This window comes from Phacochoerus africanus, chromosome 14, assembly GCF_016906955.1.
Source record: "Phacochoerus africanus isolate WHEZ1 chromosome 14, ROS_Pafr_v1, whole genome shotgun sequence".
Lineage (NCBI taxonomy): Eukaryota > Metazoa > Chordata > Mammalia > Artiodactyla > Suidae > Phacochoerus > Phacochoerus africanus.
Genome location: NC_062557.1, coordinates 22,659,250 through 22,674,982, shown reverse-complemented (window position 1 = coordinate 22,674,982; position 15,733 = coordinate 22,659,250). Strand labels below are relative to the sequence as shown.

The 15,733-nt window shown below is 37.1% G+C and overlaps 1 protein-coding gene across 2 annotated transcripts in view; it reads right to left on the bottom strand.

Moving 5' to 3' along the window:
* IKZF3 (IKAROS family zinc finger 3) overlaps window positions 1-15,733 on the bottom strand; it is a 91,385-nt gene that overhangs the window by 72,675 nt on the left and 2,977 nt on the right. For both annotated transcript variants that reach the window (XM_047756949.1, XM_047756948.1), the window contains exon 2: window positions 233-286. In XM_047756949.1, the coding sequence (XP_047612905.1) occupies window positions 233-286 (54 nt within the window). The remainder of the gene's footprint in view (window positions 1-232; window positions 287-15,733) is intronic.

The following is a 15,733-nucleotide window of genomic DNA, read 5'->3' as shown; positions in this document are numbered from 1 at the left end:
AATTTTTTAAAAAGAAAAAAAAAAAACAGTGATTAACATTAGGTGGTATGGTTTGGCTCTGTGAGGTAAAGAACTTATATGATCTAAATGGATGCATTATTTTATATCAGGAAAAGACAATCACGTTTTTTCCCCCAACGCATTTCCAAAGCATTTTTACTGCAATCAGAATATTCCTTTCTTTGGTCTATTCAGTAAAGGCATATTTGAGAGAGGAAAGATCTGCAGTTACCTGTGGACACAGACTGCTCCTGACTGCTTTTCAGTTCCACATTTGGTTTTATATCTGAAAAGAAAAAGATTATTAATATTAGCTACTTAAGAGTAAATTTTTTCAGGATTGAGCATTCTAAATTTAATAAGGATACCATTTTAGAAGACTTAGCTGCTGATTTCCTCTTCAGAGCAGGACTATTCTTTGTATCTTTCCTAAAAAGTGCCTCAAGGAGAATAAAAGGAATCATCAATGCAGCAGAGGAAAAAATTAGTACTCTGTATTTACCCTCATACTTAACATTTCTGGTGCTTTTCATTTTTTTCACGAAGACCTGAATTCCTACTGGTTATTCTCTCTTCAGTCTAAGGAGCTTCTTTTAGCATTTCTAGTAGTGCAACTCTATGAGTGAAAACCTTTCTTAGGTTTTTTTAAAATTAATTTTAAAAAATAAAGTATAGCTGATTTACAATTTTGTGCTAATTTCTACTGTACTGCAAAGTGACATACACATACTTTTAATATTTTTTTATTATGGTCTATCCCAGGAGATTGGATATAGGTCCTCTGTGCTATAGAGTAGGACTTTGTTGTTTATCCTTTCTAAAAGTAATAGTTTGCATCTACTAACCCCCAAATCCCAATCCATCCTTCTCCTTCCTCCCTCACCCTTGGCAACCACAAGTCTGTACTCTGCATCTGCGAGTCTGTTTCTGTTTTGCAGATAGGTTCATTTGTGCCATATTTTAGATTTCACATATAAATCGTATCATATGGTATTTGTCTTTCTCCTTCTGACTTACTATACTTAATAGGATAATCTCTAGTTGCATCCATGTTGCTGCATTCTTTCATTCATTCTTCTTTATGGCTGAGTAGCATTCCATTGTATATATGTACCACTTTTTAATCCATTCATCTGTAGATGGACATTTGGGTTGTCTCCAAGTCTTTGCTATTGTGAACAGTGCTGCTATGAACAAAGGGAGTGTTCCTTAGTTTTCATTTTGTTTGAAAATATCTTTATTTTTTCTTCAATTTTAAAGGATTTTATTTTCCCCCACTGTATAAAGGATTTTTTTACTTGGCATAGAATTACTGGTTGATAGTCTTCTTCCAGCACTTTATTTATTTATTTGTTTAGTCTTTTTAGGGCTGCACCTGCAGCACATGGAGGTTCCCAGGCTAGGGGTCTAACGGAACTATAGCTGTCAGCCTATGCCAGAGCCTAGCAACGCCAGATCTGAGCTGCATCTGCGACCTACACCACAGCTCAGGGCAACGCTGGATCCTTAACCCACTGAGCGAGGCCAGGGATCAAACCCACAACCTCATGGTTCCTAGTCTGATTTGTTCCTGCTGCACCACAATGGGAACTCCCTTCCAGGACTTTAAAGATGGCATTCCAGGAGTCCCATCATGGCTCAGTGATAAGAGAACCCAGCTAGCATCCATGAGGATGCAGTTCAATCCCTGGCCTCGCTCAGTGGGTGGGGATCCCCACTGCCGTGAGCTGTAGTGTAGTTAGGGCAGAGAAAATACAGATATTTTAAAAAATAAACAAAGGGGCAGCCTGGTATGTGGTGTCAAAACCCAAGATGGGTGAAAGGAACATCCATGCAAGGAATGAGCACTGGCCAGGGCAGGCTGCTAAAGACCAATCAGCATGAAGAGTGCCTGTGTGGGATGGGCATTCAAGAACGAGATAAGGAGGAATTCTACACAAGGGGCAGACAGCATGGGAGGGCAGAGCCTGAGGAGGATAAAAAGGGCATACAGGCAGGAGAATTACCTGACTTGGAGTGTTAGAGTCTGAGAGGGATGATAAGGGTATCCAGGTAAGGAATGGCCTAACATGAGCAGCAGAGGCTGAGCATAGTGAAGAGGGAATCTATGCCTGGGGGCGGTCTGGTGCAGGGTTTCAGAGACGAAACAGGGTGAGAAAGGAACCCATACAGGGACAGTGGAGGCTGGCATGATGGAGGCCAAATGGAATGAGGAGAGTTTCTATGTGCCAGAGTGGTCCAGTGCAAAGCGTCAGAACTTGGAGTGGGGTGAAGAAGGCAGCCACCTGTTAGCGGCAGCCCTTGCATCAGGATGGATGTCAGAGCCCAACAGTTGAAAAGAGTGTCCCCACAGATCAGTGGCCATGGTACAGGATGCCAGAACCCAAAGGAGGTAAGGAGAGCATCTTCACTGAAGAGGAGATGAAGTGGCAACGGACGATTGGTTATATAAAGGAGGACTGATCAAATAAGAAAAACATAATAAGGATAATGAGACCCAGGTTTTTCTCGTTAAGAGAAGGACATTACACACACGAAAACCTACGGTACTATATTGGAAATGTAAGTGGAACACATAGCTTCCACTACATTAATAAATAGATACAAAATATAGGCATAAATGTGTGTAGGGTATACATACACATAGCCTCTAGCCCTGTCTATTGAGAGCACCTGGGAGCAGAGTGCAGCCGCAACACCATGACAGCTTTTCGCACACAGATATTCACTTCTAAATATCATTCTCAACTTAAAGGAACCAGACTCCTTAGAAAATGGCTGACTCCAGCCCTGGGGCAGGGAAAGTACAGGTGCGTCTGGATTATTTTGTTGTGCCAGAAGCAAGAAGCGCTCACAGAACGGAGAAAGTATGTTAAGAGGGTACGGAAATCGTTTCAAAGGGCTTTGGCCAAATCTGGGACAAGGGACCATTGAGATAATAATGGTAGTTTTGGACTATAACCCATTGGAAAAAAAAAAAGAAATTCATGAATCTATATGGACATTTATAAGTTAATAAATTGAAGGTCTAGTAACAAAAGGAATAGTTATATAATTTCAAAATGCTTCTCCTCAGAACACTTACTGCAAAGATTAAAAGATAAACTATATGGTGGAGAACCTGGTAGACACCACCGGAACTGAGCAAAGTGATCATCTTTAGTAACGAGACACGTGAAAATTATGTGCCCCTGATAATGAAAAGAATATAGTATCACTTCCGTGACATTCCTGCCAAATAGGCCTAACAAGAATCCAACTGTGAGAAAGCAAACCAACTCTGATTGAGGGATACTTTACAAAATGACTGGCTTGTAATCCTCAAAAGTGTCAAGATCATGACAGACAAAGCAGCTATTCCAGACTGAAGGTGAGTGAGGAGACAGTGACAACGAAATACATTTTGTGATTCTGAGCAGAATCCTCCTGTCATAAAGGACATTATAGAAACAACTGGAGGAATCTGAATAGGGTCTGAGGATTAAATGGTAGTAATGTATCAATGTTAAGTTCCTGATTTTGATGGTTGTTTTGTGGTTGTGTTAGGAGAAGGCAGAATAGCACATTAAAATAGTCAAGGGTGCTAGGCTTCATGTCAGCAACTTATTCTCAAAATTTCCGGAAAAAGAAAGTTTTGGGTTTTTTTTAACTGTAATGCAACTTTTCTGTAAGTTTGATAGTGTTTTTTAAAGTTTTGTTTTTTTTAAAGCTGACTGTGAAACTTTTAACTGCACACTAAAGGGATTCTGAACAGGAAAAAAAGAAAAAAGAAAAAACTAGCTCAAAAGTTTCACATTAGCAAACTTCATGTGAAAACACCTTTTAGTTACTACAGAGCAAGATGCCTTTTGCTTTGGTGACCTAAAGGAAAAAGCCCCTCGTCCTCTGAGCCTTTTAAACTCTCCGACAATGACATTTAAATAGCTCGCAATATTTTTTTCCAGCAGCCTTTGTGTGCAGTAAATAACACCAGAAGGAACTTAATACAGTTTCCAAGAGAAAGAAGAGATTCCACTGCCGAAGTATTCAGAGCTTGAATGAGACATTAAAACCATCTATAATCATGCTACATGGATGTTCTTCTTAGGTGCTAAAAAATACTTAAGACATAGGACAAATAGATTGAAGTGCATTTCCTCTTCTTGAACGCAAAGGTCTTTGTAAAAATATGAAGTCCAGTAGATGCCCATCTTAAGACCAGAAATCTATTAAAATATTTCTAACTGAAGCAAAAGCTTTATAGATTTTAATGGACCATTTTGTAACTTCTTCATACTTCAGGTCAAAAAAGCCTTCAAAAAGTTTTCATGATGGGGAGTTCCTGCTGTGGCTCAGCAGGTTAAGGACCCAACGTTGTCTCTGTGAGGATGCAGGTTCAATCCCTGGCCTTACTCAGTGGGTTAAGGATCGAGCATTGCCATAAGCTGTGGCGCAGATCGCAGATGCAGCTCCAGTTCGACCCCTGGCCCAGGAACTTCCATATGCTGCAGGCGTGGCCATAAAAAGAAGGAAAAAAAAAAAAGGTTCCATGGTGGGATCTACTGGGGTCTTTCTGATGTGTTGGTAGTCAACATAGCTTTAAACTATTTTCCAAAAAGAATGCTCTAGAAAGCTAAGAAGGTAAGGTCCCTCTATTGCCTTTTTCTTTTTTGGCCACACCCAAGGCATGCAGAAGTTCCCAGGCCAGGGATTGAACCTGTGCCACAGCAGCGACCTGAGCTACATTAGTGAGAGAACAGGATCTTTAACACACTGAGCCCCGGGGAACACCCCTATATTGCTTTTGATAGAAATATATTTTCCTTTACTGATATTTATACATACCTGGTGAAAATGACAGAATTCCGAAGTGGGTTAATTTTGTTGAGATACAGATCTCATCAATTTTGTACATCTCTCCTGTTCCTTGAATTCATAAACCATGCTTCTGCCCCAGGGCCTTTACTTTCACCCTCCTTTACCCTCACTGAGATGCTCTTCCCTAGAGAGCAATCCGGCCTCCTCCTTTCTTCAGGTGTACGCTCAAGAGTTACCTCATCAAACAGGGTTCACCTAACTACCCTGTAATAAAATGTCATTCTCCATCGTCACTTTCTTTTCTCTTGCTTTACTTTTTTTCATGAAATATATTTTTTCATTTTTAAAATCTGTCTCCCCACCATCAGAATATCAACTCCACGAAAACAGGGATGTTGGCTGTCGTTTTCGTTGCCATTTTGCGCTATCTTCATTTCTCAAAAGGGTGCCCACTCGTGATGGCCACCCAATACATACTTGTTGAATGAACACATGAATTGTTACATCCCTGTCTTTGCTACGTATGAACACTCTAGGTCAAGGTTCTGCAAACTATAGCTTATCACCTGTTTTTGTATGGCCTGTGAACGAGGAATTATTTTTACATTTTTTAATGATTGAAAAAAAATAAGAATACTGTTGAAAATTGTATGGAATTCAAATTTCAGTGTTCATAAATAAAATTTTATTGGGACATGGCCAAATCCATTCATTTATGTGAGGTTTATGGCTGCTTTTGTATTCCAATAGCAGAGATGACTACTTGGAGTAGAGACTATGTGACCTGCAAAGCCTAAAACATTTACTCTCTGGTTCTCTACAAAAAAAAGTTTGCCAAGATCAGCTTTCAATCTATTATTATTATTAATACTAACACTAATACTGTGCTGTATATAAGTTTAAAGTTAAGTTAATTAAAATTAAAAATTTAGTTTCTCAGCCACCCAACCACATTTCAAGACTCAACAGAACATGTGGCTAGGGGCTTGAATATTGGGTAACACAAACAAAGAACATTTCCATCATCATAGAAAATGCTATTGAATAACACCACTCCAGATTTTAAAATGTCTCATTGTTGCTTGGGATACCTTTCACAGCAAAACTGTTTATTTAAAACAAACATTAAAACTCTGGATCAGGAATCGAATCATCTCTAAAAACTAAATACCAACTAAACTTCTAAAGATACTGTACTAGGAGACAGCTTAACAATAACCATTTTCAATTACTATTTCCAACCTCCTGCAATTGGAATTTCAGGGCAAAATAGTTTCCATTAATGCAGGGATCAAGGAGATAAGGGATCTAGATATCTGGCATCTTTCAAACAAAGCATTTTGCAAAATTCACTGATTAAAGAAGTTAATGTTACTTTTTAGAGGGTTAAAAAAAACCCATAGGGGCAAACATCCAGAAAAAATACTTTATTTTTTAACAATTTTTAAAATTTATTTTTTTGGGGGGTGCACCCACAGCACATGAAAGTTCTTGGGCCAAGGATCAAACCTGAGCCACAGCAGTGGCAATGCTGAATTCCCAACCACCAGGCTACCAGGGAACTCCCAGATAAAACATTTAAAAATGTACAAATATAAATTTAGCATATACATTAGGATTTTTTGATCTCATTAGATAAAACCATTTTCTCTATCTCATTTAAAAGTTGAAATTACAATCTAGCAGAAAACCCTGGCTAACACTCTTTCGTGTCATTTGTCCTCCTGCTCTTTCCACAACTAAATAACTAATCTCATGATATGTTTTAGATATAATTAAATCATTGGTGTTTTCCATTGATGCTTTACTTCTTAAATAATAAATCTTGTAAAAAATATAACTATTCTATTACTGATCAAGCTCACAAATATATTTTCTGTAAAATTTAAAGATTATTTGTTCTGCAGCCTTCCAAGCACTCTGCAGATTCAAAGCCTTTATTAGCAATCTCGAATTGTTTTCTACCATTATTGAAAACAAACTTCATCACATGCTTACTGAGAGATTACAATTTCAAACTTGTTTTTATTCCTTCAGATTCTCTTTCTTCGACAACAATGCTGTTAAAAAGTTTTCACTAGTTAGAATTTTTGTTAAAGGATACCAAGATTTTTCTCAGAGATTCTAGCATTTTATGTGCTGCAAAATGAAGAGATGTGTAATCTTGTAAAAGATTACAAATAAAGTTTAAACTTGGAAATGGCAGGAGTGTGGTTAATTGAGAATTCATCAAAATTCACATGTGAATAAGTTCTCTACAAACAAAATCAAATATTTACATTAGCAACAAAATTTTGTATTTTGCTAATGTATTTTGAATTTGAATGGTTATAAACTTGTCTTTGCTTTCCTACTTCAAGTAATTATCATTCAATTAAGAACACCAGCTAATAAAATTCTACTCTTAGTTTCAGAGGTCAGATTTCTACTTGCTATTCTGTTTTCCCAGTAGGAAGAAAAGATGCTAAAAGAGCAAAATGTCAATCTTAGAAAGGATCCTGCATTGACTTTGCCAGCTGCCAGCGGCACTGGTGCCTGACAGCTGTCAGAAGCTGTTTCTGAATATCAACATTCCTCTTTGTCTTCCTAACAGTACACTGATTCCTCTATCCTCCAACCTCTTTTTAAAAACTAAGATGTCCACTTTTACTTTTTAACTAAAAACTTTGGAAACTGAGTCACTGACTACAAAAATGAATTCATAATTACAACATTAACACTTAGGACTATAGATGTGGCATAGAAGTGTTAGCTACTATTTCTGAAAGGTCTTTCATGATTTCTCTTTATTAATACCACATACAATCATTCCTGGAATCTTACCATCACAAGAACAGTTCTGCGTAACAAAAACTATTCCTATAACTGATGAAGTTAGAATTTTAGAAATGGAGTGGATATCTTAACTACCTTACCTCTTCTTTCCCTGCCACCTGATACCTGAATTTTCTCCAATATCTCCCTATTTGGGTTTTAAAGCCTCTGCTTAAACACTTCCAAGAACAGAAGTTATACCTTCCCATTTCAGAAAGACGAATGATTTAAAAAGTTACTCCTGAAATGTAATGGAACTCAAACTTCCTAAACTGTCCATTTCAGGTCCTAGTTCAGCTTTCTGGGAATATCCAGAATAAGCTGTTACTCAAAGGCTACCACTCAGTTCCCTAACCACGATGAGAGCTTTCTTCTGAATCTGGTTTTGTTTGCCTGTGGTCCTCCAAAAATGTGGCACCAAGCTCTTAGCCCAGGAGAGTAAATGAGACTTCATATTATCTTATAGCATTTCTGGGAGACAAACAGGTGCAATGGCATTTATTAAGAAAATAAATTAGCAAATTACAGACTCAGAGAAAATAGCTGCAGTACACATATGGCAAAATACATGCTTCTAAAAAATTATTATTATTAGTTTTTGCTTTTTAGGGCCACACCCACAGCATATGGAGGTTCCCAGGCTAGGGGTCTACTGCTGCCAGCCTACACCACAGCCACAGCAACGCCAGATCTGAGCCTTGGCTGTGACCTACACCACAGTTCATAGCAACACTGGATCCTTAACCCACTGAGGGAGGCCGGGCATCGAACCCACAACCTCATGGTTCCTAGTTGGATTCGTTTCTGCTGCGCCACGACAGGAACTCCTAAAAGTTTTTTTTAATGCCTACAAAGCCAGTAAAAAAAAAAAAATACAAACGATCCAACTTTTAAAAAAATGTATGGAAGATTTATAGTACTTCAGGAAAGAGAATATCTAATCAGCCAACAAACATACAAAAATGTACTCAACAACATTACTCATCAGGAAAATGCAAATTAAAACCACAATGAAATACCACTATGCACTCACCAGAAAGGCTAAAATTAAAAAGACTGACCGACAATAGCAAGTGTTGGCACGACGTGGAACAATTGGAACTCCCAGACATTGCCAGTGAGAGGGTCCAATGCTAGTCTTGGAAGTGTTTAAGCAGAGGCTTTAAAACCCAAAAGTAGAAACTTTTTGGCAGTATGTGTCAAAGCTAAATGTACACCTATTCTATGACCCAGAAATGCTAGTCCTAGATGTATACCCAAGAAAAATGAATGTATATGTCCACCAAAAGACCTGTATAAGAATGTTCACCATTTAGACAACCACTGGAAACAAGCAAATGTCCATCAATAGTACAATGAATAAACAAGCTGTGCTATGTTCATACAACTCAACAATAAAAGAGAATGAACTACTAGTAAATGTAACAATATGGATGGATCTCAAAGGTATGTTGAGCAAAAGAAGCCAGACACCAAAAAAAGTGCGTACTGTATGATTTACAAGACAATCAAGAAAATCTGAATGGTGTTTTAGTTGGGCTAAAGCAAGGTATTATAAATGGGCACCAGGGCACCTTCTGGGGTGACGCAAATGTTCCATATCTTGACCTAGAAGGTGTGTACAGAGGTAAAAATTAATCGACCTATATATGTAAGGACGTATACTTCATTGTATAAGTTATTCCTTAATTTAAAAAAAAATCTATTAAACTCATTTTCAAATATCTAAAATCCAAAACTTTAGAAATGCAATTATGGCAATAACTTCCCACTTTTTAAAAAAGTTTGAATTTCAAGCGTTTCTCATGATTCTTCTTTTTTCTTTTTTAGGGCCAGGAATCGAACTTCCACCTCATGGATACTAGTTGGGTTCATAGCTTGCTGAGTCACAATGGGAACTCCTCTCATGATTCTGCTATAGAGTCCTTATAGATTATAACTATACCAACACCCACTGAATAGGCATTATACAAAAATTCTCACAGTGAGGAAATTTATTTACATGTTACATGCCAAATAAATATGAAGATATTTTCAGTGATAGCAAATTCTCCAAATTTCCTGAGAATTGAGATTTCAAGATTCGTTTCAATTTTGATCTTTGATTTTTTTTTTTTTTTCAGTGAACTTAGGCTACAGATAGTTTGTGTCTTTCATCTTTGGAAAACAAAAACAAACAAACAAAACCTCTGATCCACATTTCTCTCCAACAACAGCCCCGCTTATTTCTCCACTTCCCCTCCCAGCTAAACTTCGGGGGTGGGGGGAGAAATGGCTGGTATCAGTGTTTCTACTTCCCCTACTCCCATTCCTGCTGTAACTGTTTCCATCCCCACCACTTTGCAAAAAGCACTTTTGTGAAGGTCACTTGCAAGATTCATGTTGTCAAAACCAACCCACACTTTTTGCCCTCACCTTATCTGATTTTCCAGCAACCTTCAGCAGGGCTGATCACTCACTCCTTCATGAAATCTTCTCTCTTGAATTCTGCTACACCCTACTTTCCTGGTTTTTCACCTGTCTTGCCACTGCTGTTTCTCTTATGCTGGCCCCTCCTCCTCTACCTGACCACCTAAATGAGATGCTTCTCAGGGTTCAATCTTGAGCCCCATTCTCATGATACATTTCCTCTGTGACCCCAATTATTCCCGCTGTGCTAAATATCATCTATGTGGAAGGATGACCAAATTTCTATCTCTAGCCAGATCTTTTTTTCTGGAGGAGAGGTTCACCAGCGCTGCCCTTGACCATTAGCCTTCATTTTAGCACTTTAATTTCCTTCATAATATTTAGCATAGTTTTAATTATTTCATTGGGGATTTATTTGTTTGGGAGCCTGTCTTCTTCTTGGACTGTAAATCCCATGAGGGCAAAAGCATTGTCTTGTTCATCATTGTATTGCCAATATTTTGCATATATGGCACATAAAGGACATTCAATAAATTTTTTTTTTTTTGGCTGTGCACACAGCATGTGGAAGTTCTCGGGCCAGCAATCAAATCCATGTCACAGCAGCAAGCCAAGCTGCTACAGTGACAATACCAGTTCCTTAATCCACTGCACCACAAGGGAACTCTTGAATGAATTTTTTTGTTGCGAGCCACAGGGGAAGTCCAATCAATAAATATTTTTTCGAATGAAGAATGAATGAATAAAGATTTCTGACTTTTGGATTATACTGTGTTATAAAATGTATTATAAGGGAAGTCAAAATTAGATGTTATAAAACTTTCATTGCCCAGCTATCTTTTAAAATCAGCTTTTAAACAATAAAAAAATACATTCTAAGTCCATATATAAAGATGATCCAGGAGAGTTCCTGCTGTGGCGCAAATGGATCAGTGGCGTCTTTGGAGCACTTGGATGCAAGTTCAATCCCTGGCCCAGCACAGAGGGTTAAGGATCCATGCTGCCACAGCTGCAGCATACATTACAAGTGTGGCTTGGATCCCTGGCCCCATAGTCTCTGGGGCGGCCAAAAAAAAAAAAAAAACAATCAACCACTAACCAAACTTGTGCTATGAAAGTGGCAGTAAGTTTCCCTGATACATTTCAAACTGTGGGCAATGCTTATCAGACTTCAGCATGAACAAGAATGTCCTAGAAATCCTGTTAAAATGCAGATTCTGATTCAGCAAGTCCCACCTGAGATTCCATAATGCTGCTGGTCCACAGACCATACTTAGCAAGGATCTAAAGCACCCTTGCAAATGATTTACAAATTAAACTGAACTTTGCTGGACACTAACTTTGCATCTAGCAGAATGCAAGGTGATTTTCATACACATTTTCTTACACTGTGGCCGGTCTCTCGTAGTATAGGAAACTTAGAGTTCTCAACCTTAGCAAGACCAAGTCACTATATTTATTTTTCAATACAGCAAGAGAGATTTATTAAGGCATCTGAAGCGGATGGGCAGAGCTCAAGATGGTGCCAGATGCCCCTCACTTTAGAAAAAATATTTTATAATACCTCTTTGTCATCATAAATTAAATATAATCTCTCCACACATATGTTTTCTAAAATTAAAGCCCTAACTGTAACATAATAGCTAAATAAATAATAAATTAATTTTAACATGTAAATATAAAGCACAATTACTGTAGAAGACACAATAAGAAAGTAGTCAGGTGTGTTTATAGAATCACCAAGAATGCAAGAGATAAAAAATGCAGGATACAAGGGCTGCATCAATAATGGCAAAGGTCTTGGCTCTCTAAACAAAGACTCATCTCTTAATTTACACAGCAGTTGCATTCTTAAACAATTTAGATGGTTTTAAAATCATGAAAGCACACATTATGTTTATACATAAAATGGAGTTTGAGTCTAGAAGTCATTAGATAGATATAAAGTGTTACTAAGTTTCAGGAAAGGGAAAGATTCCACCTTAGAATGAGGAACAGCTTCCTAAAAGACAAGGGATTTCAGACAGACTATAATGGATGAGTGAGGATTTCAATTGGCACAGTTGTGGTGATATTAGTGTTGACAAGTCAGGAGAAGTTGGTTTGGGTTGGAGAGACAGTGAGTTCACTTTTGGACTTGCTGAGTTTGAAGAGCCTAGAATGGGGGTTAGGAAAAGCAATGTGCTCAGGGAACACTGAGCAGTCCAGAATAACAACTTTACAAGATAGGATGCCACTGACAAGGTATACTGAAGCCACACTGTGGATTATTTTAAATGCCCAACTAGGAAATACTTAAGATGTTTGTTGAGCAGGGGAATAACTTGATATTTCAGGAAGATCATTCTTGCAGCAACCCTCAAAATGAATTCAAAGAGGCAAGTCTAGATACAGGGTTACCAAAAGGAAAAACATGCAACAGTCTGAATCAGTAGTTTTCAAAATGTGTTCTATGGAAACTCCAGAGTTCCAGAGGGCTGCCAGGGGCTCATCAGGGCAAGGAAAGCGGCAACAGCTAGGTAGGTCTAGCAGTAGTCTCTCTTTGATATTCTTATTTAAATAACTCTACATGAGCAAATTGGCACAGGAAAAAAAAATACCGGTGTGGAACTACAATCTCACATCAAATTTTTAGTATTTTCAAGGAGTTGGTTACAAAGTTTTATTTTGAGGTCGGAATGTAAATTTATATATGGATAATCCTCAATGCATTAAAATTTTGGTAAATGATACACATAAAAGTCAAATGAAATTTAAATCAAGCCTCTGAAGTACATTTGTGCTACTATGTGCACTGTACTCAAGCATATAATCAATCAACTAATAGTATTAGTAAGTGATTATTTAACTACAGAGATAAATGGCAAAAATTAGTTGTTAAATGTTATAAAAATTAGTTCTTCAGACCAGACCTATTATAGTTTACATCAGCTATCATGTAACTCCATAGCCATAAAAAGTATTTATAGATTAGTGAGCATAATCTTTTTTTTCATATCCATAGAGTCTATATGATTACTACTGCAGGAAATTGTTCTGATGTGCCAAATATTCTGATATGTTAATAGTTTCTCAAATAGATAACACTTTTCAGATAAACTGACCATGCTGTGATAGAGAGCTCAAATTAAGTAAAATATATTATTCTCAACTTTAAGAATCAGAACATAAACAATTTGGCTTATTATGGGGTATGCAGTACTACACTGAAACAAAGAATGTAGCAAAATTTTAAAACGAATCCAAGTTAGATTTCACTATATTATTTCCTCCATAATAGAGCCAATATTGGATTAGAAAAAGGTAATAGCATTCATCGTGTTGGATTAAGCCAATATTCCAAACTTGTCTACCAAACCTGTAACAGCATCTCGACAAATTAACCAGCAAATTTAACTAATTTCTATGTCACTATTTTCCTTACTCTCTTTACCATAAGAGCTGAACAAATAAATGGTCAAATTACCAAACACACTGGCAACTCATTCATTAATTTATTCTATGAATATGACTGCAGCCCTACTATGTGCTGGGGATCTAGCTGGGTACTAGCTATCACTGGTGATAAAAAGATCCCTACACTTTGGAACCTGATAGTCTAGATGGGGCTACAGGTGTAGTAATGACCAAAATAAGCAAGAAACCTGGTTAAATAATCTTTGGGTAATTAAGAGTTATGACTAGAAACATAGTTTGGCATTGTTTCATCAGTGATGCTATTGAAATGTTTTCTATTTCCCCTATTTAAAAAAAAAAGTTTCCTTTATAAATGCATAAATAACCTGATGTGCCAAAAATGCTATCTCTAAGTATACTCATTAATAAATACAATGTGTGATATGTTGCCAATTCCATTGATATACAAAGTTATAAGGCAAGCTGATTTTGACAATAAGTAAAAAGTACTGTTCCATAAATGTGTTTTATTCTGTTTCATATCCATTAATAAACACTTAGTTTGTCATCTCTTCTAAATGGGACATATATCCAACATAATATGATATCAGCTCCAAATTATTTTTATTTACCCTACACAACTTTGGATCCTACAAACTTTAATTTTGGATGCAGATTTAAATTAAGGATGAAAAAATTACCTCATTCAAAGTAATTATGGATTAAAGTAGTCTGATATTGAGTAATAATTACTGAGACATATATAGACCACTTTTCAACTAATCCACATATATTAGAAATATAATTACTGTTTTATTATTTCATCTTTTTTAAAAAGTGGTTCAAAAAGCCTTGGGGTCATCCTTATGATTTCTAATTTTTATGAATGTACCAGTTAATGGGAGAGTTGTATTTTTAAAAGGCTTGAGAGCAGAGTGTACTCTATGTCCTTGTGATATTTAGAATCTCTTTTTGTAATAATTAATGAATCTTTAGCACACACACAGAAATATTTATTGAGCACTTACTATAGGCAGGTTTCAGTTAGTCACTCAGTTCTTCTCACATCTGGTCTAGAACTACCGTTTGAGTCAGGAGCCAATTAATATTGGGTGTCTGATAAAGGATCTACCAATAATCTTTGAGTCCTAAGTAAGTATAAATATAGACATTTATACATTAACGACAAGTCTATAACTATGTATTAAAAAGGCATCATTGGAAAACGTATCCTAATTTTATGGCACCACCTATATATCTTACTGATTGAGAAAACAAATTTCTGTTCATATTTGATCCATAAGTTAATGGACTAATAAGACATGATCCTGAAATCTGCTGATATAAAGTTAAAAGATAAGAGTTAGCAATAAATGATATTCTAGCCAAAAACCAATAATATTTTTTTGGTTTTCTAAGTTTTCTTTTTCTGTTATATCAATGGTACCACTTAAAGGACTAGACAGTACTTTAAAATTTTTCTGAGACCTCTCTAACAAAGAATCACTAGCACCAATCCTTACTCACAAATATTAATTAAATAAAAGTCATCATGATAAACAGAATGAAAATTACATGCAGCATCATTTTTTAAACCGAATGCAACAAAGTCTGAGGGTCTTCTATGAACCACAAACTGTTCCTAACACAGAGCATAGAAAAATAAGGCACAGTTTCTGCCCTCAGAAGCTTAAAGACCAATGGGAGAACACACTTAAATCAATAAATAATTTCAATATTGTTGGCAGAAATAGGCACAGTAAGGAAAGGCCCTTAGCCTAATTGGAGAGAGGCAAAAGACTGGGTAGAATGACCAACAGAAGGCACGAGGGAAATTCATGAGAAGGAGGTCCTTCATGGTGAGAATGCCTGAGAAAAGTCTGAAAGATGAGTAGGCATAACTAGGTAAAGAATGGGGTGAAAACTGTAGCGCAGACATGCAAGTGTGAAGTAGCATCTCGGATTATAGGAAGCACAAAGAGGAATTTTCTAAAATTATGTTCTACTACGACCCCATGGTCTTTCTGTGGCTTTTGTTCCTTTGAACTTCACCATTTCAGTCTTACATGTTCGTAATGGAGGGCTAGTCAACCCCACCACCTGGAGGCTTTATTTCTGTAAATCCCAACCATTCGGAGCATAGAGAAGGACCTAGAAATGAAAAATGGCTACCACAAAAGCTGTGTGGTGCGAAGGAGAAGCTGACATCAAGAAGGAGACAAAAATTACACAAGAACCTGTGATTATTTAGTCCAGGGACATCCAGTTCCACACAGTTCAACCCTCCCCCCCCCCGCCCCTCCCCCGGCAGCCGTGA